Source organism: Panthera onca, chromosome E1 (genome assembly GCF_046562875.1).
Source record: "Panthera onca isolate mPanOnc1 chromosome E1, mPanOnc1 haplotype 2, whole genome shotgun sequence".
NCBI classification, from domain to species: Eukaryota; Metazoa; Chordata; class Mammalia; order Carnivora; family Felidae; genus Panthera; species Panthera onca.
The window spans coordinates 46,741,647-46,764,180 of NC_138352.1; the positions used below are offsets into that span (position 1 = coordinate 46,741,647).

At 49.2% G+C, this 22,534-nt stretch overlaps 1 protein-coding gene across 8 annotated transcripts in view; it reads left to right on the forward strand.

The window, feature by feature from the left end:
- The window catches only part of CE1H17orf67 (chromosome E1 C17orf67 homolog), a 34,961-nt gene extending 12,644 nt beyond the window's left edge, over window positions 1-22,317 (forward strand). For 3 of the 8 annotated variants that reach the window (XM_081791244.1, XM_081791243.1, XM_078437341.2), the window contains exons 5-6: window positions 20,116-20,253; window positions 22,126-22,314. In XM_081791244.1, the coding sequence (XP_081647370.1) occupies window positions 20,116-20,232 (117 nt within the window). In that variant the 3' untranslated portion in view covers window positions 20,233-20,253; window positions 22,126-22,314. Of the gene's footprint in view, window positions 1-20,115; window positions 20,254-21,851; window positions 22,100-22,125 lie in introns of those variants that run through there. The other 5 variants (XR_014136077.1, XM_078437340.2, XM_078437342.2 and 2 more) reach the window with 4 other exon arrangements.
- Window positions 22,318-22,534: the final 217 nt, after the last annotated feature.

Here is a 22,534-nt window from a genome sequence, read left to right on the forward strand (position 1 = left end):
CTGCCTTCATTTTGTGACTTGTGGTGGGTGATATTAGACACTGCCCTAGTGGCCCCGGGCCTGGCTTGTCTCCCCATCCTGTGGCTGAAGTACTAACATTCCTGTTTTTTTTTTTTTAAATCAGAATTAGTTCATTTAAAAGTCTCTTATTGAGATGCAGGATTGCACATTGCTGAGGAGTGCTGGCTCTGGGGCACACCGTCTGGGCTTTTCTCCCCATTTTCTAACTGTGCAAACTGGGGAAGGTTTCTTCATGTTTCTGTACCTCTGTACTGTCAGCTATAAAATGGGGTTGACAATAAATATTACCACTTACATTCCTATAATATTATTATAAATAATGACAGAAAATAGCTACTTTATAAGGATAAAGTAATTCCTAATAAGGCACTTATAACAGTACTTAGCAAACAGTGACTACTCCTTTGAATATTAAGTATCAGGGACCAGCAAGGTGCTGAGGCTGCAGGCTGTAGTTGCCTGGATTTCTGCTCAGAAGTTGGGAGCAGACACAGAGAAGCTGGCGAATTGCTATTGTACAGAGTGGCTTAGAAACAAATCAAGAACTTCAGGATGTCAAGGGTAGATGTGGCTTCCCTCCCTCCCTCCCTTCCTCCCTCACTTCCTTCCTTCCTTCCTTCTTTCCTTCCTTCCTCCCTCCCTCTTTTCCTCCCTCCCTTCCTCCCTCCTCCTTCCTCTCTCCCTTCCTCCTTCCCTCTCTTCTTTCCTTCCTTCCTTCCTCCCTCTTTTCCTTCCTCCCTTCCTCTCTTCCTCCCTCTCTTCATCCCTTCCTCCCTCTCTGTATGTCAGATGTGGCTTGGAATATCTAAGTGCAGGGTGGAGGGGAATTGGGAGGTGGGCAGGAGCAAGATCAAAAAGGGTTGGAGTACCTTGGACTTTATCTTGTGTTCAGTGGAGGACAATGGGAGTTTTTAAATGGGGGAATGCAGACTGGAGCTTTAGATAGACAGTTTGAGAAGCAGTTAGAAGAGAAGAGGCCCGGGATTGACATGTGGGGACATCGACGCTCAGGGGTGGGCAGAGGAAGAGGGGCTCCAAGAGGCTAAGAATGAATATGGGGAGATATTGGGGAACCCAAGAGAGTGTGGGGAGCAGGACGTCTGGCTTGAGGCCCCTGGGGGCTCTAACTGGCCCCTTGTGCTTTTGGCACGATGTCTGGAGGGCTTCCCCCCGGGGGAAGGCTGGTTCGCAGGGCTCCGAAGGAGCTGCTCCCCTCCAAGTGGTCAGGGGACAGGCTCTAATCAACAGCGGAGTTGGCCACTGGGCGTTTTCTCTGCCAGCATCTGCCCCTGGCTCCTCTGAGCTCTGACTTCACAGGGGCTGAAGGGTCTTAGGCCCTGGGCAACAGGTGAGTTTGGACTGTTGCAGCAGGTGGGCTTGGACCATAGCAGATCAGCTTCCTGCCTCCCGTGCCCCTCCCGTGCCAGCCTTCATGCCATGCTAGACTTGTGTCCCCAAACACGGCCTGATGTGGTCCTTCCCTGGCCAGAACTTCTGAGAGCTCCTTCTCTGACCATTTCCCTTCTCCTGGCCTCTGGTCACCACTGGTCTTCACCTGTGACAACCTTCAGCTTGCTTCCAATTTTGTGATTTTACTGAATATCTGGCTTTTTAAAAAATTTGTTCTGTTTTGGTCTTTTTTTAAAATGTATGTGTGTGTGTTTGTTGGCTTATTTATTTATTTATTTATTTAGGGAGAGAGAGAGGGAGGGGCAGAGAGAGAGGGAGACACAGAATCTGAAGCAGGCTCCAGGCTCTGAGTTGTCAGCACAGAGCCCCATGCGGGGCTTGAACTCAGGAACCATGCATTCATGATCTGAGCCGAAGTCGGACGCTTAACTGACTGAACCACCCAGGCGCCCCTTGGTCATCTTTTATAGGCTGATGACCAAGGCTATTGACTCCTCTTAATTGCCTTGAACCTATCGGATCTAGTTTCTGTGTGATTCTCTCTGGCCTCAGAACCCACCGCTGACCCCACCAACGATTTCCCATTCATCCTGCGTACAGCCCAGCCCTGCATGCCTGTCACCAAGACACTGATCCCATTGTCCAGAATCCTCTCTGCCACTCAGCCAAATTTGGAAAAGTGCTCATGGGATCTGCCGTTGAAATGGGAAATAAACATGCAATAAATGATTTGGTGGCTAGTCTGCATCGGTAGTTCTCATCCACGGGTGATTTTGCTCCCCCAGCCCCAGGGACATCTGGCAGTGTCTGGAGGCATTTTGGGGACGGGAGGAGAGACAGTTTGCTCTTGGCATCTAATGGGTTAAGGCCGGGAATGCTGCTAAACATCGTATAATGCACAGGGCAGCTCCCATAGCAGAGAATAATCTTGCCTAAAATGCCAACAGCACTGAGGGTAAGGGACCCTGGCTTCACCATGCTGAACAGTCTCCTTTTTTGCCCCAACCTTTCTCATTCTGTGTCACTTTGTGTGTCTCTTGCACTGTCATTCACTGTTGTATTGTACTATATTATATTGCATTACCCTCACGCAGAACCAGCTGAATCAACAAGCAGTTTCTGCTATCACATCTTTCTAGGAATGTGATTCTGAACCATGGCTGCATACGCTGGAACCAACTGCGGAAGTTAAAAATCTGGTGCCTGCTCCCAGGGGGGTGGCGTGGGGTGTGGGGTCTGGCCCGGGCCTTGGGTGGGTGTCAGAGTCCCCCAGGTGGTATCAGCGTGCAGCCAAAGCTGAGCCCCGCCGTGCCAGGCTTTGCGGGCCACACGTGATGCTACGTGTAATACCAGCTCCTGGGGTCCGGTCGGGAACACAAAAGCTAACAGCGCGAGGCATGTAGGAACCAACCGAAGGTTGAACTGAGTGGTATGGAGAGAGTCAATGCGCTAGTTTAGATTCAGTTCAGACAGAGGGAGGGAGAGGGTCACGTGGAACATGCAGAGAGCGCTCCTCGCCGGCCGAGACATGCACTTAATTATATTTCACATTGACTGGGCCTCACCAAGTGCCAGGCACTATGGACGTAAAATAAACTAGACGTTCTTCCTTTGTTCCATTGGGTGGAGACAGGTAGAGCCAGAGCCTTCCAGCTGGATTCAAGTTCTCTAATGAGGTTGAGAAAAGAGGGTCTCTCGCCCTAACTGGAAGGAGGGAGGGGGCTAGGAAGGCTTCCCAGAGGAGGTGTCCACCGGGCTGAGGCTTGAAGATGAAGAGTTTTCAGGCAGCGGAAGGGGTGGAGGTGAGGTGGGGAAAATATTCCACCCAGTACGATTTCAGTCCGTATTCTGCCACTGACTAGTCATGGACTTTGGGCTTTGGACTTAGGAGAAATCCGTGTCCTTTTTCTGGACCTCAGTTTTCTCTAAAAGTGCAGCTTTTCTCTAAAAGCTGGCTAAAAGGTTTACTCCGGGGCTCATCTTTTAGGGTTCTGGATAGAGCTTCGGGGACGATGCGGGTTTCCTGCTGCCAGTCTACAGCTCGGAGGAAAAGCGTGGGCAGCAGGACGCGGCCCCAGGCGAGAGCCGGAGGGTTTACGTAGAGGCCCCCAGAGGCTTTCTCGGAAACGCCAGGGCCTCCTCCCTTCAAGCTGGCCCTGCTGCTGCACCTGAAATCCTGGACTTCTGTCTGGCCTCTCCCCCACCTTGGGTGTCGTGGCTGCCTTCTCCCTTTCGTGGGTTTGTCGAGAGCGTAGTAGGTGACCGGCCAGTCACCGGCTGTGGAAGAGGAGCCATTTGCTCATTTTAGGCGAGCGGCTGGCGTCACAGTGACCGTGGTCCTGCATCGCCGTTGAATGTGAGCACTGGACTCGGTGACCCCGTATGACTGTGTGTGTGAGGTTGTGTGGGTATCACATTGTCAGCAGGCCACGAGGAGGCCACGAGGCGGGACCTCTGCCACAGGGGAGGTGGGGGCTGCTGGGCGGAACTGCCCCACAGGCTCACGTCCGCGTGGGAACCAAGGGGTTAAGTCGCCCTGATCTGTGGGGAACCACACTTTCCTGCTCCTTATCTTTTGCCAAGACCACCTGCTGCCTGCCTTGTTTCTCTGTGCAAACCATCTGCTCAGACGTCCCTTTGCTGGGGAGAAGGGCAGGCGGGAGCATTGTCCTGTGTTTTCAGGATTGGAAATGTCATGTGTGTTGTGTATGTGAGACTGTGTGTGTATGTGTAAGGGTGTGTATTGTGTATGTGAGGATATATTGTGTATGCGAGGGTGTGTGTGTGAGGAGGTGTTGTGTATATAAGGATGTGTATACATGTGAGAGTGTGTGTGTCTGTGTGTGTATGCATGAGGGCGTGTGAGTATGGAAAGTATGTGTGTATGTGAGTGTGTGTATGTGTGTGTGAGGGTGTGTGTGAGAGTGTATGTACATGAGGATGTGTATGTACATGTGAGGGTGTGTGTATGTATGGGTGTGTGTACGACTGTGTGTGTGAGGTTGTGTATATCTATGTGAGCGTGTGTGTATGTGTGTATGGGTGTGTGTATATGTGAGGGTGTGTGCATGTATGTTTTGAAAAAGACCTTGCAGAATAATTTTTCAGAAGGTCTGGATTCCAATTCCCTCTCTTCCACTTTTGACCTTGACTTGAGTACCTGAAACATATGAAAGAACGGCAATGGCAAGAGAAGGTCCTCTGGGGCCAGGTTGGAAGGCCACGGCTGACAGCAGCAGAGTTGACTTCCGTTCTGTAGTCAGGAGGAGCCAGCTGGGATTTTAAGCAGGGGAGCGAGGAGATCGGAGCCAGGTGACAGGAGCCATGCAGAGGTCCGGGAAACAGCCTCTTCAACGCTGCCCTTCAGATGCCACTCTACATGGGTAATGGGAAATAACATTTTTGGACAGGTTGTCACTCCTCCTTGCCATGGTACTCAGGAGACAGACAGGTGGACGGGGACGAATGAGCAGAGGGAGTGATTTCTGGGGAATGGGTGTGCCCTTGGGACCTGAGCCTTGACTCATGTGCTCACCTCTAACTCAAAATCACCAAGAGATGACTGGTTGGGTTATTTTATCTCGCTTCTCCCCTCTGAGGGACTGTGCAAAAGAAAACCGGTTCAGAGAGAGGAGAGGCCAGCGATGGGAGTGAACCATTGGAGTTTTCGGGAGGTATTTGGAATTCAAAATGCAAATGAGTATGAAGATTTGCAGCAGTTCATGAGTATTTACTAAGCAATGTTTATAATCTTGATGTGTGGCTCAAGTATTGGCAGATGTTGGCTTTCTCAAAAATAGAGGCTTTTTGGAGACAGGTTCAGACAAGCTGTGCCCCGCGCGTCCAGGGGGAGGGACTGTTCTGACCCTATGAATCCTGCCGGTGCACTGTAAGGACTGTTCTCTGACTGTGTGGCGGGGAGAACACGGTGCTATTGGAAAGGTCACTTGTGTGGCCTCGGGTTGCGGGGAGGACTGGTGTCCACCCCAGAGACGTGTAAGCATCCTGTTGGATACTGGCTAGAAGCAGGTAAAACGCCAGTGGGGATGGAGACAGAGGAGCATGGCTCTGGGGAAGAAAACAGGAGGGATGTTGGATGTATGGAGGCTGCGGGGCAGGCAGGGTGGGGGATGTGAAGAGGGGTCCGAGAGAGGGAGAAGCAGGTGGGAAGGTGGGGCCTCTGGAGGGCACACTACTGAGAAATTCCTTGTGGTAGCAAATAGCAGATACTTTTATTTTACAGCAGCGCCTGGCGTAAAACAATTTGCCATTGTTTTCTGCTCTCTGCGCCGTCGTTGCCCAGACCTTAGGAGCAAGTCTGCTAACCCAGTGACGTTGTGTTAGTGGTTCTTCGTGGGGAATGGCAGGCGGGTGGGTGATGTGTTGTGTGGTTGACAAAGGAGGGTGGTAATCGCTCGAATCTAGAAGCTGCCGTGGTGGCGAAACAGGCCATGAGACTGACTCGGGAGAAACACGGCCCCCGAATCTTCAGGGATTTGGGGGAGTGGATTCTAGACCTCACGGGAATAAGATGGGCACTTCCAGAAGCTTGGGGACAGCCCGTCTGGATTGGGTTTCCGCCGAATCACTTTGGAGTCTGCCTTAGGACTAACTACTTCTGTTGGTCAAGACATCCTGTCAGAAAAGCCCTGGTATAATGAAGCCTCAGGACCTTGATGGAGGAAAAAAAATCTGCCTGGGCAGAACCTGATGCTGGGAAAGAAGGTCCGGGTTTATGTCTAAAGGGAAGATAGTGGCAACAATATTCTGAGCTCTCCTTGACTATTTCTCAGTCACGCTTGTGCTTACGTTAATTTTCAGGGTTTGGGTCTGTGCCCTTGCTACTCAGAAGGTGGTCCCCAGCCCTGGCCACCGCTGGCCTCAGGCGACCCCTCGCACCACCAGTCTGCATCTCCTTCCGCCAGCCCTGGGGGTCCCCTGCCTGCTTTGGCTTGAGAGGACTGACTTCCGGTCCTGGAGGGCTAACTGCAAGGGAGGCTCTTGGCCTCTGTTCCCGGTGTCCTGGGGACCAGGAGCCCGCCCACGTTTGTTTCACGTGACACAGCTGATCTCTCTCCCTTCCTTCCGGGCACCCTGCTCATTGGGGTTCCAGTCATCCAGGACCCTTGCCCTCAGCCTCTCGTCCCCCTTTTTGGTTTCTGTGACTCAATGTGATTTGGTGAATCCTTAGTCCTTTAAATGCCAGAGTGTCCCAGGGCCTGCCTTCCTGCCTCGTCCAGTCCTGTGAGTTTAAACTTCTTTTTTTTTAATGGCCTTTATTTTTTCCTGGTTTGTTTGTTTACTTTTAATATAATTTATTGTCAAATAAACTTTTTAAAAAATGTTTATTTTTGAGAGAGAATGACAGAGCGTGAGCGGGGGAGGGGCAGAGAGAGAGGGAGACACAGAATCCGAAGCAGGCTCCGGGCTCTGAGCTGTCAGCACAGAGCCCGATATGGGGCTTGAGCTCACAAACTGTGAGATCATGACCTGAGCCGAAGTCGGACGCTTAACTGACTGAGCCAGCAGGTGTCCCAGTCCAGTGAGTTTAAATATCATATCTATGGTGATGGCTGCACGTGGCCTCACCCGGCGGAGCTCCAGACTCATTTCCGTGACTGTCCACGTGACCGGCAACATTTCACAGGCAGCTCAGACCCAGCAGTCTTAGGTGGGATTCCTGACTGCACCGTCACACGGGCAAATGGTGCCACCTCCTAGTTGTGTGGGCCCCACATCCAGACTCTGGCCACTCCTTCCCCTCCATGGCTGCCAGTGGAGCCCCGAGAGGAGACTGGGCAATCCTCTCCAACCCGCCTCCCTGCTTCCTCTCTGCACCCCTCTGCGTCTGTTCTCAACAGGGCAGCAAGAGTCCGATGTTAAAACCGGGGTGTGGGGCACCTGGGTGGCTCAGTCGGTTAAGCGTCCGACTTCGGCTCAGGTCACGATCTCGCAGTCCGTGAGTTCGAGCCCCGCGTCGGGCTCTGGGCTGATGGCTCGGAGCCTGGAGCCTGCTTCTGATTCTGTGTCTCCCTCTCTCTCTGTCCCTCCCTCGTTCATGCTCTGTCTCTCTCGGTCTCAAAAATAAATAAACTTAAAAAAAATTAAAAAAAAAAACAAAAAAAAAAACAAACAAAAAAAACCGGGGTGCCTGTGGGGCTCAGTCAGTTAAGCAGGTCATGATCTCATGGTTCGTGAGTTTGAGTCCTGCCTCAGGTGAGCCCCACTTCTCTCTCTCCCTCTCTCTCTGCCCCTTGCTCACTTGTGCTCTCTCTCTCAAAAAAAAAAAAAAAAAAAAAAAAACCAGTTCTGGTCCCTCCCCTGCTCAAAACTTTCCAATGACTCCCTGCCTTGTGCTCAGTAAAATCCACAGTCCTACAGTGGCCTCCAAGACCCTAGTCTGTCAGCCCCCTCCCCTGTCCCCACCTCCATTCCCCTCTGCACGCTGGCCTCCTCACTGTGCCCTAAATATATCAGGCTCACCTGTCCCCTCACTGCTGAAGTAACACTGTGTGGGAAGCAGGGCTTGGTTGATTCTGCAACTTGCTTTTTTTTTTTTTTCACTCAACGATACATTTTGTTCTTGCTCATTTTTACCTGAAGCACAGTATAAATGTATTATGCTGTGGTGTCTCCCTCTACTCCCCAATTCATGTGTCGATGTCCTAACCCCCAGTGTGATGGGATTCGGCTCCAGAGAGCTCCCTTGCCCTCTCTGCCAAGTGAAGATACAGGGAGAAATGTGTGACCCCAAAGGCCCCCACCTCCAGCCCTGCTCGTGCCCTAACCTTGGACTTTGAGCCTCCAAACTGTGAGAGGCAAATTTCTGTGCTTTATAAGCTACCCGGTCTGTAGTGTTTCGTTAGAGCAGCCTGAATGGACTGCTGAAATATGGACATATTTCAGCTTACTTGTTTAGCCATTCCCAGGACAATGGATGTTATTAGTTATTTCCAGTATGTGATGAAAATCCTTATATGCGTGTGTTTTGCTGAATTCAATGATAAGAAATGGAATTGCTGAGTCGGAAGGTTTATGCACTTTTAACTGAATTAAATACGGCCAAATTGCCTAATCAACTGTACCAATTCCCACTAGCGGTATGCGTAAGGATCCTTGGGTCCCTACACTTTCAAAATGGAAAGAAATTTTTAATGTTTATTTGTTTATTTTTGAGAAAGAGAGAGAGACAGAGAGAGTGAGTGGGGAGGGGCAGAGAGAGAGGGAGACACAGAATCCCAAGCAGGCTCCAGGCTCTGAGCTGTCAGCACAGAGCTCCATGTGGGGCTTGAACTCACAAACTGTGAGACCATGACTTGAGCTGAAGTCGGACACCTAACCGACTGAGCCACCCAGGTGCCCCTGGAAAGAAAGAAAGTTTTAAAAGAAACCTCACTTATCTACTCTTCTATCTGTACTTATGTGTGGAGACATGTTCCCAAATAATGGCAGTATTTTCTCAGTGATAAGATTTGGGACAAATTTTTACTTTCACCTTTTATACCTTTTGGTATTCCTCAGTGTCTCCATTTCCTATGGCTGCCATAACAAAGTACCACAAATGGGGTGGCTTCTCACAGCAGACATCGATCCTCTCACTGATCTAGAGACTGGAAGTTCGAAGTAAAATGTTGGGATGGTTGGTTCCTTCTAGGGGGCTCTGAGGGAGAATCCATTCTGTGCTTCTGTCCCTGCTTCTGATGGTTGCTTCAGTCTTTGGTGTTTTTTGACCTGTCTCTGCGTCCATGATCACATGGCCTTGTGTCCTGTGTGTCCCTGTGTTCAAATTGCACTAATCTCATAAGTACACCAGTCATTGGACTTAGGACCCACCTTAATCCAGTATGATCTCATCTTTGCATGGTTACATCTGCAAAGACCCTATTTCCAAAGAAGGTCACATGTGCAGGTTCCAGATGAACATAAAATTTGGGGGGGGGGGACACCACTCAGTCCAGTACACTCAGTTTTCTATTTTCTTAAATGTTTATTTATTTTATTAAAAATTTCTTTAATGTGTATTTATTTTTGAGAGATGAAGAGAGACAGAGCATGAGTGGGGGAGGGGCAGAGAGAGGGAGACACAGAATCCCAAGCAAGCTCCAGGCTCTGAGCTGTCCACACAGAGCCTGATCTGGGGCTTGAACCCACAAACCGCGAGATCATGACTTGAGCTGAAGTGGGATGCTTAACTGACTGAGGCACCCAAGTGCCCCTGTTTATATATTTATTTTGAGAGAAGGAGAGAGAGAGAGGGACAGAGACAGAGAGAGCATGAGCAGGGGAGGGGCAGAGAGAGAGAGAGAGAGAGAGAGAGAGAGAGAGAGAATCCCAAGCAGGCTCCCTGACGGGCTCTTAGTCCCACAACTGTGAGACCATGACCTGAGCTGAAACCAAGAGTTGGACGCTCAACCAACTGAGCCATCCAGGAGCCTCACAGTTTTCTATTTTCAATAAACATATGTATAAGTCTTACAAAAACAACACAGGAGAGGGGCGGTGGTGCTCCAGGGAACTTTATAGTTGATGTTTGAATTTTAAACAACAATGTGTTCGTGTAATACTTGTGTAATTACAGATAAAAATTTAAGACATTCATATTTATTATAGAAACATTGGAAACCAAGAAAGAGTCCAAAGAAGAAAATCAGGTTTCCTCTCCCCAAAGACAGCATTGCCATTTTTTGATGTTTTGCTTTCTAGTCTCCATGTGTATATTTTAAAATAAGTGTGCTCATATTTGATCTATAGTTTTGTATCCTGGTTTTTCTTTTAATATGATAACATATGCATTTCCCATATTGTTATAAACTCTTTATAACAATAATGATACCGAATTACTCTCTTTGTTAGATAGTTGTATCATTTCCACTGTTTTTGTTACTAACAACACTCTGAACATTTTTGTTATTAAAGTGCTTTTATTTTTTGTTTTATTTTGTTATTTATTTATTTATTCTTAATAACTTATTTATGTTTTAATTAGCTAGCATAATAGTGCAAGTTAGTTAGTGTATAGTGCAACAATGATTTCAGGAGTAGATTCCTTAGTGCTCCTTACCCATTTAGCCCATCCCCCCTCCCAGAACCCCTCCAGTAACCCTGTTTGTTCTCCATATTTAACAGTCTCTGATGTTTTGGCCCCCTCCCTGTTTTTATATTATTTTTGCTTCCCTTCCCTTACGTTCATGTTTTGTATCTTCAAGTCCTCCTATGAGTGAAGTTATATGATATTTGTCTTTCTCTAATTTCGCTTAGCATAATACCCTCTAGTTCCATCCACGTAGTTGCAAATGGCAAGATTTCATTCTTTTTGATTGCCGGGTAATACTCCATTGTGTATATATACCACATCTTCTTTATCCATTCATCCGTCGATGGACATTTGGGCTCTTTCCATACTTTGGCTATTGTCAATAGTGCTGCTATAAACATGGGGGTGCATGTGTCCCTTCGAAACAGCACATCTGTATCCCTTGGATAGATGCCTAGTAGTGCAATTGCTGGGTCATAGGGTAGTTCTATTTGTAGTTTTTTTGAGGAACCTCCATACTGTTTTCCAGAGTGGCTGCACCAGCTTGCATTCCCACCAACAATGCAAAAGAGATCCTCTTTCTCCGCATCCTCACCAACATCTGTTGTTGCCTGAGTTGTTCATGTTAGCCATTCTGACAGGTGTGAGGTGGTATCTCATTGTGGTTTTGATTTGTATTCCCCTGATGATGAGTGATGTGGAGCATTTTTTCATGTGTCAGTTGGCCATCTGGATGTCTTCCTTGGAGAAGTGTCTATTCATGTCTGTTGCCTACTCACTGGATTATTTGTTTTTTGGGTATTGAGTTTGATAAATTCTTTATAGACTTTGGATACTTCAAAGTGCTTTTAATATTTTGGACTATTTGCTAAGGAGAGATTCTCAGAGAGTAAATTACCAAATCCAAGGATATGAATTTTTTTTAATGTTTATTTATTTTGGAGAGAGAGAGAGAGAGACAAAGCACGAGCGGGGGAGGTGTGGCAGATAGGGAGACACAGAATCTGAAGCAGGCTCCAGGCTCGTGCTGTCAGCACAGAGCCTGACACGGGGCTCGAACTCATGGACTGCGAGATCATGACCTGAGCCAAAGTTGGATGCTCAACTAACTGAGCCACCCAGGTACCCCAGGATATGAATATTTTTAAAGCTTTTAGTGTATATTATCGAATTGCTTTCCAAAAGGCCTTTCTTTCTCTTTCTTTCTTTCTTTCTTTCTTTCTTTCTTTCTTTCTTTCTTTCTTTTTCTTTCTTTCTTTCTTTCTTTCTTTCTTTCTTTCTTTCTTTCTTTCTCATTTGTAAGAGACTCACCTTAAATGATGCCTTTTTGGGGACGCCTCCCTGATGTCCCTACCCTCCTACCATGAATGAGAGCATCCCTTTGCATAAAACTCACAGCACAAGTTAGCTACTTTTGACTTTTATTTTTTTAATCTGTATCTCCTACTAGACTGTTCTATACTGCTTGAGCAGATGGACTGTTTGTTGCACATCTGGGTGCCCAGCACCAAGGACAGTATTTGACATTTGCTAGATGCTTATTATACTTATTCCCATTCCTGTTTCTTTCTTTCTTTCCTTCTTTCTTTCTTTTCCTTCCTTCCTTCCTTCCTTCCTTCCTTCCTTCCTTCCTTCCTCCCTCCCTTCCTTCCTTCCTTCCTCCCTCCCTCCCTCCCTCCTTTTCTCTTCCTTCCTTCCTTCCTTCCTTCCTTTCCTACCCCCATCCCTCCCTTCTATCCCTACCTCCTTCCCTTCCTTCCTTCCTTCTTTCTCTTCAGGGAGAAATTTTGTAGGTAGGCCATAACTCTACCCTATAACCGGGAGGTTATTTCAAAGAAATCTTTTCTATGGCCTCACTTAAATTCATTAAATTTCTCCTAATCATCCCAAAATTTAGGGAAGAAATTATCTGCCAACTGCTGGGGTAAGTCATGGAAATTCTTTAGAAAGATGACATCTGAGCTAAAATGATGTCTTTTGTGAGTGCATTGGTAAGTGCTCATGTGCCCTGGGAATATGCTTTCCATTTTGGCCTGTGTTGCTTTAAGGAATGTTCTTGTTGGTCAAGTATAAATCATATTAGCTTTATTGTAAGTAAGTCTTTTAAAAATATGCTTTCGTGTTTAGCCCCTTGATAAATATATGTAGTAAGTACTACTCTTTTGTCTCCCATGATCTCAAAGGCCAGGTTGAAGTGACTGTGATGTAAATTGCACACGTCACCAATCTGCCTTGTGTTAGGCCTAAACCTTCTGGTGTCCCCAGGTAGTTAAGTTCTGGGCTACCTTTCTGCCTATGTGCTTGCCTTGCTCCTACTCGTGAGCAAGATAATTCATCCAATGTTGATGGGCTCTTAATTTCATGCAAATGTCAGAGGAAGGATTTTTCCTTCTTGGAACAAGTTCCTGCCTTGATAGATTAACTGTCCACTTTATGTTTCTCAGCTTAGATCAGGGCCCAGTGGGTATTTAATTTCATTATCACACCTCCAGTGCCATAATAAAGGATCACTTCCAATTTCCGCTCTAATTACTGAGAAATTATTTGCTTAAATCATAACAGTTGGCATTGGACGTGGAATGCAGATATTAGTTTCTCTGTTGCTTTTAATTTTTTTTCCCCTTAAAAGAAAGGAATCTAAAAAAATTAAAACTTATTTTCCATCTATCCCTTCTTTCTCGATCCAGGAACATTTGAGTTTATCATTAATGCCGGGTCATTACCAACTCTGCCAATGCAATTGTTGAATTTGTGGTTTTCAGCAGATTTGCAGCTTGGCTTTTCATCTTTGACTAATGATTGCTTTTCGGCCTTTGTGGCATATCCATTTTCCTAACATTTTAAATAAATAGGGAAATGTCATGGAAACCAGCGCTCATTTCTTTCTCTCTCTATGTGTGTGTCTGTTTTGGTTGTTTTTCTTCAACGATGATTTCAGCTGCTATTTAGGAGTGTGAAATATAGATTACCCTCTGATGCTTTTTATGTACGTTTGGCCCGGGCCTTTATAATGAGTGGATCAACACAGATGTCTAGGAAACTTCCAAGGAGGATTTCGAAAGGTTACGGAAAAAGAGCAGTCATTTCATTTATTTGTTTGTACGTTTCTCCAATGGTTTTTTATTGAGGTCCTACTATGTGCCAAGCGCCGAGCCATGTACTAGGTAGCCCTTGGTCCCTGCCATCAAAAAGCCAGTTGGAGGTTTGGCTGATTAGGACAGGGATTAAGTGGGCAAGGAGGCAAATGAGCATATAATGGTAAGAAGTGTACAAATGCTCTATACCAGCGGTGCCTGAGCGATCTCATCAGAAAAGTCGGTAAGTATGGAAGCTGTCAGGTTTTTCAAAATTCTCATTTCTCCTCAAAAGCTTGAAGTTTATCGCTTTAGTAACTAATACTGGCAGTTGTTTTCCTTGAAGCGACAGGCTCACTTCGTTCATTTTCAAGGAGACGCCTGCCAAACACAGCGAGTTCTGTCCTTGACATCAGCAATCACTCAAGGGTTCTTCTTTTTATTTATTTATTTTTATGTTTATTTTTGAGAGAGTGAGCACGAGTGGAGGAGGGGCAGAGAGCGAGGGGGACAGAGGATCCAAAGCAGGTTCCGTGCCGACAGCAGCGAGCCCGATACAGGGCTTGAACTCCCGAACCGTGAGATCATGACCTGAGCTGAAGTCTGATGCTCAACCGACTAGGCCACGAGGCGCCCCTCATAAGGGCTATTCTTTGAGGAGACTGTCGTACTTGGTCATGCGATAGAAGTGCTGTCTTCATGCTTCCCGTTGGGTCACTTTCTTCCACTTCACGGGGTGGGAGGTGTTCTTCAGGGAAACTGGCATTTGAAGAACATTCTGTATTTATTCATGGATTTTAACTGTGAGTGTGTGATGGTGAAAGATACGAGGACAGTGATAGTGGTTGTCACTGCCCTGACTCCGGTTAAGGCACCTGTTTTACCCGCCAGTGCACACAATGAAAAGGCCAGTAATGTCTTGGGATTATTCTAAAGAGAGTTCTGACCTCGTGGACCCCCGAGGGGAGCACAGACCAGAGCTACTTTCGTCTTTCACTCAATCGGCACTTATTGACAGGCTCCTGTGGACCAGTTCCTGGGAGAGAGGCTCCCCCCACAACCTCAAGTCAGGCTCAGATCTTTCTTATTTAAGAGTATCCGCAAGGAATCGGGCAGAGCTTGATGAAGAGACTTTTTGCAAAGGCATGGCAGCATTCAGGTCACCCAGCAAGGGATGATGATAAAGGATCCAGGGCTAATAGCCCCTGGGCTTGATGGGGAAAGGCAGGTTCCCAGAACAGGAGAGGGCAGCCCCCTAGGAGCAGTGGCCTTCAGGAGAGAATGCAGCCAGCCGACCCGCTGGAACTCCTCCGGAGGCACCATGGGAGGACACACCATGGCCTCTCTCACCCCTACCTCTAATCCCCTGCTGGCATCTCTATGTCAAACCCACCGGGAAGCCCCAGGTCAAGGGAGTCTGGTTGCACTTTTAGGCCAGCCTCTTACTGCACAGGCCCAGGTGAAGGAGGGGAGGAATGGATTCAGACGGGCAGAGGGAGACTACGTATGTGGTACAGAACTTGTGTCATCTCATTGAATCCTGGCAACCCAGGGAAGTAAGTGCTAGCAGCATCCCCGTCTTGCAGATGGACGCATCACTTGACCAGAGAGGTCAAGTGATATCGGCAGGGTGTGGATTTGAGCAGACCCCCAGCCAGGCTCACACCTGGACCTCTTTGCCTCTCTCCCACACCGTCTGGCACACAGGCAAGGAGACGGCAACATGGGCTTTCTTCGGTGAGCTGCTCACACTGAACGGTAGAGTAAGGGTCATTGTGTGCCGGGAAGACTCTGCTCTTTATTTACAAGACCCCACATTGCCTTCCTTTCCCCCCAATTCTTCTTCTTCCACCCAAAGACTCCCCAGACAGGCAAATTATAAAGATATATGATGATTGTCTCCTCGGCATTGCATTTGGCCACATACTTGTTTACTAAATAAAATATTTTTTTCTCTTTAAGCTAGCTAAAGAAAATATTCTTGAGTAGGGTTAGTTCTTAAAGCAATAAACAGAAAACATGAGCAAATAATAAAATCAAAGAATGACAGCATGTCAGGGCTGGAAAGGACCTTGGGCTGTGTCCTCATTTATTCCAGGCAATCTTTGGAGCACACGCCCCAAACTGCCCCAAACACAGGATTCAGCCCCAACTCACAGACGGGTCCTGCTGCTGGGGATTCACCGTACACACAGTGGGGTCCTGCCGGAGCCTCTCACCATCCGCCCCCTCTCTGGCCGCCCCACAGACCCCCTGTCTGGGACGAGTCAGATGAGAACTTTGATAAAACAAATTCAAGCTGCATGGTTCCTGTGGGAAAGAAAATTCAGGAAAATTAGGCACTTTATAATTCATGCCTTTGCACAGTCATTATTTTTTTTTAGGGGCACCTGGCTGACTCAGTCGGTTAAACGTCCGACTTCAGCTCAGGTCATGATCTCATGGGTCATGAGTTCGAGCCCCACGTCGGGCTCTGTGCTGACAGCTCAGAGCCTGGAGCCAGCTTTGGATCCTGTGTCTCCTGCTCTCTCTGCCCCTCCCCTGCTCATGCTCTGCCTCTCTCTCCTTCAAAAATGAATAAATGTTTAAAAAAATTTAAAAAAAATTTTTAGAGCTATGTTTAACACGGGATGCAAACTTCCTAGAGGATTTCATAGAGACTGAAAAACTTAAAGTTCTAAACTGGATCATCTCTTAAAGCTTTATTGACACCATAGGAGGGTGTTCAGGATTTGGGATTTTTATGATATCGATACATACCAAAATAGTTTAATCTTGTACAGATATTACTGAATATGACTACTCCCTCCCGGGGTGAGATGCCACTTCTCTGATTATTTGCCTGCTTTTGGGTTATAAATTGTTTATGTGGATCTGTTTCATACGTTGTGATGGTTCACATCCCATCATTGCAGCACCCGGGCTTCATTCAGGGCAATGTCAACGGCATACATCCTCCAAGTTAAAAGTCATTCCCAATCTCCACCTACTCTCTTTTGAGGAGAAAACATCAAGTTCGTGTGTCCACATGTGAGCCCGCCCACATGGCACCTCCACTAAAAAATGTGATGTGGGCCAATTAAGTCCTTACTCTCAGGGACAGAGGTCACTGCCCACCAGAGCGACCAGGGCTGTGCTGGGGGATATCCAGGGAGCGCTGGGGTCACAGGGAACCTGAGAACGCTTCCTGGAGGAAGTAACATCTAAGCTGAGGCCTGCGAAGTCGGGTAGAAGTGTGATGGGAGAAAGAGAAGGCATGTGGGTGTTCTAGGCAGAGAGAATAGCGTAGGCTGAGAGAGCAGGGCCAGTGTGGCCCATCCAGGGAAAGCTCGGGAGGCAAGGGGTTGATGGTGAGGGGAGGTCAGAAGATAGGCAAGGCCAGATCACAGGGAGCCCCACAAACCACATTAAGTGATTAGAATTTTCTCCTGAGCCCCGTGGGAGCCATTCAAGTATTTTAAGCAAGGAAGCAACATGGGTAGATTTTTTTTTTTTTTAAATCACTTTTTCTGGGTAGTCTGGGTGGTGTTCAGCACCACTTCTCTGTTTGCACCAGGAGGTGGAGAGACGAGGTATGCGGGGAAGGAAGAGACTTTTGTCACCAAGGGAGGAGAAGTAACACTTTCCCTCTTAAGAAGCAACCTGCTGTTTTATCATTTTTCTGTTTTGTGTATCAATTACACGAGGTAATACGACGAGAAACAATGTGGGATAGCCCACAGCCTGAGCTGGCTCTGTTGAGGACCGAGCTGTGTTGGGAAGAGAAGACCACCCTGACCCTGGACGTGACCCTCAGGTGTATGAAGACCGAGCTTGAGCAAACAGGGAGGAGGGCGGGGAGAGAGCCACTGCACGCAGAGCAAACAGTGGTCCTCCCGAGGGCGGGTCCCGGTGCTCAGTGTGTTCAGTGGGCAGCTTCTCTGCCCCAGACCTCAGAAGCATCTGTTATTTGTGTTCTCTGCTCCCTTCTTCTGGCAACAGCGCGCCCCTTGTGCCCATCATCCTGGCGTGGCTGCTGGCTTCCTCCACCCCATCCCCCATCCAGCCTGCACCTGCTCTGCCCAGCTCAGGTGGCTGGCCCCCGTGGACCGCACTGCCAGCTTCCCTGGCAGGCTGGCTTCTGCTTGGGCGAGGCAGGAGATGGGGGGCAAGAGGAGAGAGACGATGGGGCATTTGTTCCCCGCTCCCTCCCTGCCCTGCAGAGGCTGTGCCCCTCCATGACCCTGCAGGTCTAGGCACATCCATGGCTTCCCTCTATTGCTAGTCCTTGGGTGCTGGAAGGTTCTTTGGTGGTTCCCTTAACCCTGTCCACATGGCCGCTTCGGTAAAGTCCCTTGAGGTGAATCGTGTGAGGGAGAAAGTGATTCTAGAGAAGCTCAGAGATCAACATGGCTGTGGTGACAGCCGTGGAGCCGGGCAGGAGACAGGGCCTCTCTCTGTCGTGAAGCGTGGGGAAATGGACTGAAAAACTTAAAGTTCTAAACTGGACCATCTCTTAAAGCTTTATCGACACCATAGGAGGGTGTTCAGGATTTGGGATTTTTATGGTATCGATACATACCAAAATGTATGTACAGGGAGCTGCCCTCACCTGCCGGCTATAGTGATGCTATTCAGAGCTGCAGCCCAGCTCACCTGCTCCTCCTTCCCGGTGGGTGGTGCTGGTGAAGGCCTGAGGACAGCCGTGGCCCCTTTGGGCAGCATTTTGGACCAGTCACTGTCAGGCTGGAGCAGAGATGGTGGGGGCAGGTGAGACGTGGGGTGGAGGGAGGGGGGGGCAGGGTGAGGAGTGGAGGGGTGAGGAGGCTGTCATAGCCTGGGTGGGTGGCACTGAGGGCCCGACCCACAGACATGGCGGCAATGAAAGGGGAGCATCTGGGACCATCAGGAGTTGACTCGAAGTCCTCATGCCCCGCGTCACATGAGTTTGGGGGTGAGGGAGACAAGGAGGGTCCGCATTCTGGCTTGCGTTCCTGAGTAGATGGTTCCAGCGATGGACACGTCAGACGGTGAGCTGCTCTCTGCTATGAACACGTCCACGTGCAGGGCTGGCTGCATTTCATGGAAATGGGATCACACAGTATGTGGTTCTTCGTGACCGGCTTCTTTCGCTTAGCATCGTGTTTCCAAGGTTCATCCCTGTCGAGGCACGTGTCAGTACCTTATTCCTTTTTATGGCCAAATGATATTCCATCGTATGGAGGTACCACATTTCGTTTATCTGTTCATCAGTTGATGGATATTTGGGCTGTTTCCACTTTGTGGCTATGATGAGTGATGCCGCTCTGAACACCGTGTGCACAGTTAGTATTTCTGTTGGGCATGTACCTAGGAGTGCAATCACCAGGTCACATGGTCGCTCTGTGTTCGACATTTTGAGGTTAAACTATGCTTAACATTTTGAGGACCCCTTTTTGGGTTGTAAAGTCTCTTCTGTTTGATAATAGTATAGCGACTTCAGCTTTCTTATAGTTATCCCTTGCCTTTTATGTATTTATTTTTCCCCTCACCTTTTAAAAAAGATGATCTTTTTAAATCACAAATGCACGCAGCCATAAATAATATTTTATTTAGCGATGCATGTTTTGAGACTTTAAAGCATGATGTTACGCTGTGAATGTTGTTCTTCTTGGATTTGTTCTTTCACTCAACATGCTATTTTTTTTTTAAAGTTTATTTATTTATTTCGAGAGAGACAGAAGACAGCATGAGTGGGACAGGGTCAGAGAGAGAGGAGACAGAGAATCCCAAGCAGGCTCAGTGCAGAGCCTGATGTGGGGCTCAAACTCACGAAACTGTGAGATCATAACCTGAGCTGAAGCCAAGAGTCAGACACTTAACCCCAGGTGCCCCTCAACGCTATTTCTAAGACTCACTATGTCAGATGTAGCTGTAGTTAATTCATGTTCACTGCTGTATAATATTCCATGGGGGTGACCCTACCACAGTTTATGTATCCCCCCTCCTGTCAGGGCTGTTTGGCACAGTGCCAGTGTTTTGTCACTACAAGTTTATTGCTTCTGTGAACATTCTTACACGACTCCTGACACACGTTTCTCTTGTTCTCAGAGTGACCAGCAGCACCGGCATTGGCTGGAAACTTGCCCAAAATGTAATAAGTTCTGGAGCCCAAGCCCAGACTCGCTGAATCAGAAACTCCGGGGGTAGCACCCAGCAGTCTGAGTTTTGACAAAGCCTCCAGGTGCTTCTGATGCCTGCCAGCGTTTGAGGACCACTGCGTAGGGGCATCATTGAGGAGCGGGATTTCCGGATTGCAGGCCACTAATTGTTTTTCTGAGTGGTATTTCCATGCTACACCCCATTAGTGTGTGTGAATTCCCATAGACACACATCCTTTCAGCCCTAGGTTGTCAGATTTCTTTATTTTGCCCATCAGCTGGGCCCGTCTGACTGCTTTTCCCTGCGGACAGGCGCAGGCATGGCGGGTTCCCCGCTGGTCTGGCCTCCCAGCCTCCCTTAGCCTGGTCGCCCTGTCTCGGGAGCACGGCCGTGCCGTGCTGCACGAGCTCAGCTGTTGCTGAAGAGCCGCTCTGCCGTGTGGGTTTGTTTTGACAGGAGTACATGCATCATCTGCTCCGCCTGGAGCACCGGGCCGAGGAGCAGTTCCTGGAACACTGGCTGAACCCTCACTGCAAGCCCCACTGTGACAGGAACGTGGTCCATCCCGTGTGAGGGGCTCGGGACCAGCCTCTGGTACGTTCCTCCCCCCACCAGGCCTTCTGGTTTAGGGGGACGGCGGGGGATGGCACACGCATGGCTCAGAGGATTTCGAGAGCCGTCTGGTTAGCCGGGTGTGGGCTGGGGAAGTGGCAGGAGCCAGGCAGGGGTGAGAGGCGGCAGCCAGGTGGAGAGGGGCTCTGGGCACACACCAGGGAGCCTGACGCCTACTGACTCACCAAGAGATCCCAAACAGGGGAGGGCTGTGACCCTGTTTGCTGTCCAGAAAGGTCACACTGGAATGCAAATCTGGAGAAGTATGGCTTGTGGAGACTCGGGTCTTTGCAGGTGGGGTCAACAACCCTGGGCCTGACCAGTGACATCCATTACGACCATCACCACCGTCACCAGGACCAGCAACTTCTTTCCTTCCTTCCCCTAGCCTTCCGGCCTGGGGGTCTGCCCGGCCCATCCGTTCCGCCTCCCCCTTGCCCTGGGTTTGCTCTTTTAGGCCCCTGAACTGGACTGTCAGCACCTGCACAGTCCGCCGGGCACCTCTGCTCCCTCGCGAGGCGGCTTGCTTCTTTCCTCCCGGTCTCTCTCCTCCTTCCCAGATCCTATTAGATAAAGTAGCGAATCCCTTCAGAGGGTGAGCCTAGCGGCTGTAGTTGCTCCTCTGTAATTTTTACGGACAGAGCAGGACAGGATATAACTGGGTGGTTTATCATCAGTGGTCGGGAGAAATCTCCTGTCTTCATTGTTGTTGATTTGGTGCTACTGCGAGCCGACCGAGGAACACTCCCTCTAGAGTATCGCTCTTTGTAATTTGCAGAGTGCTCTCACATAAACTCTCCTCTTTGGTCCTCTTCGCACCTCTGTGCCATTTGAGGGCTTACGGTTTAACCTCATGTGATGGAGGAGCTAACTGGGCAGGATTACGCCCTAACTCGTGCTGGGCAGTGGTTGGGATGTCAGTCTTCTGGCGACACCACACCCCGCACCCTCCCTGTGGACTCCCCTGGAGTCCCTCCGAGGGACAGTCAGCAAACAGTGAGGGGAACATCTGGTTGAGGGGTAGGAGCTGGACTGACATCCCTCCAGAAAGGGAGGCACCTGTTACTGTTGTGGGAAGAGTGGTTTGTGGGCGAGCGTGCCCCGCGGCAGCTCCCTCCTCTGCCCCTGGGTGGGATGGGCCCTGCTGCTGAGCCCGCCCCGCCCGGGTGTGGACCTCCGGCTCCCGCAAAACCCAGATTGCAGCGAGGCCTCATGGCAGGCAGCTCGCACTTACAGGGAAACAAGGAAGCGGCGGCCGGAGGGGCGGGGCGCACCAACTTGGAATGCGGAGTCAGGGAGCGCTCCGATCATGAAATCTGATCTCGGGAAAAAGTGTCCAATTTCCCTCTGTCTCCTCATCTGCAAAACGAGGGTAATAAGGGCTCCTCCCTCACGTGGTTGTTCTGAGCATTAGAAAAAAGTCAGCGAGTGGCAAACGGTGGCGGCCTGGCACACACGGGGGAAGTGCTCGGAAACGACAGCTTGCCGGCTGTTTCCCCCTCCTCCTCCTCCTCTTCCTCCCCTCTCCTTCTTTTTATCCACAGGATCCTCACACAGTTTATTCTCTCCTTCTTTTCCAGCAAACATTTTCACAAACACCCACCTGGCTACTGTCAAAACAGGACGAGGCTCCTTCTTTCATTTGTTTTTCAGTTGCGGAAATGGATGGGTTCAGACCTTGTGAGCTGTGGGCACAGCAGAGGTTGCTTTGGGGATTGATGGCAAATATATACACGCTGCTTCATTTTACTAACCTGTGTCAGTCACTAAAGCCAATAGCTTAACGTATAACGGGCGTCCCCCCCCGCCCCGCCCCCCCCCCCCCCCCCCCCCCCCGCCATGGTCTTCCTACAGGTTTGATTGGGTGGGCAGAAGGGGAAGCTTCCCTGGGGCTGATGAGTGGGCAGTTGGGGCAAGCTGCCCACCCTGACGACTCGAGGAAGTCTTGCACTGAGGAGTGAAGCTCACCAAGGGGGCGGTGGGGGGGACGGGCGCTGCCGAGCTGCTTGGTCATCTATTGCCCCCCCCCGCCACCGCCCCGTCTGCTTTAATAAACGTTGGTGTTAAACCTGCTGTCTGCGGTGTCTCTTCTCTCCAAGAAGAAAAGCTGAGATGCCCTCCCCCCACCCCGTGTATCTTTGTGAATCCAGCATCAAAAGCTTACGGTTCTGTGAATACGTGGATGAAAATCCAAGCACCCAGCAGCTTTTCACGAGGGCCATCCCTTTTGGTAAAGAGATGACTTTCCCAAGGCCTGCTCTGG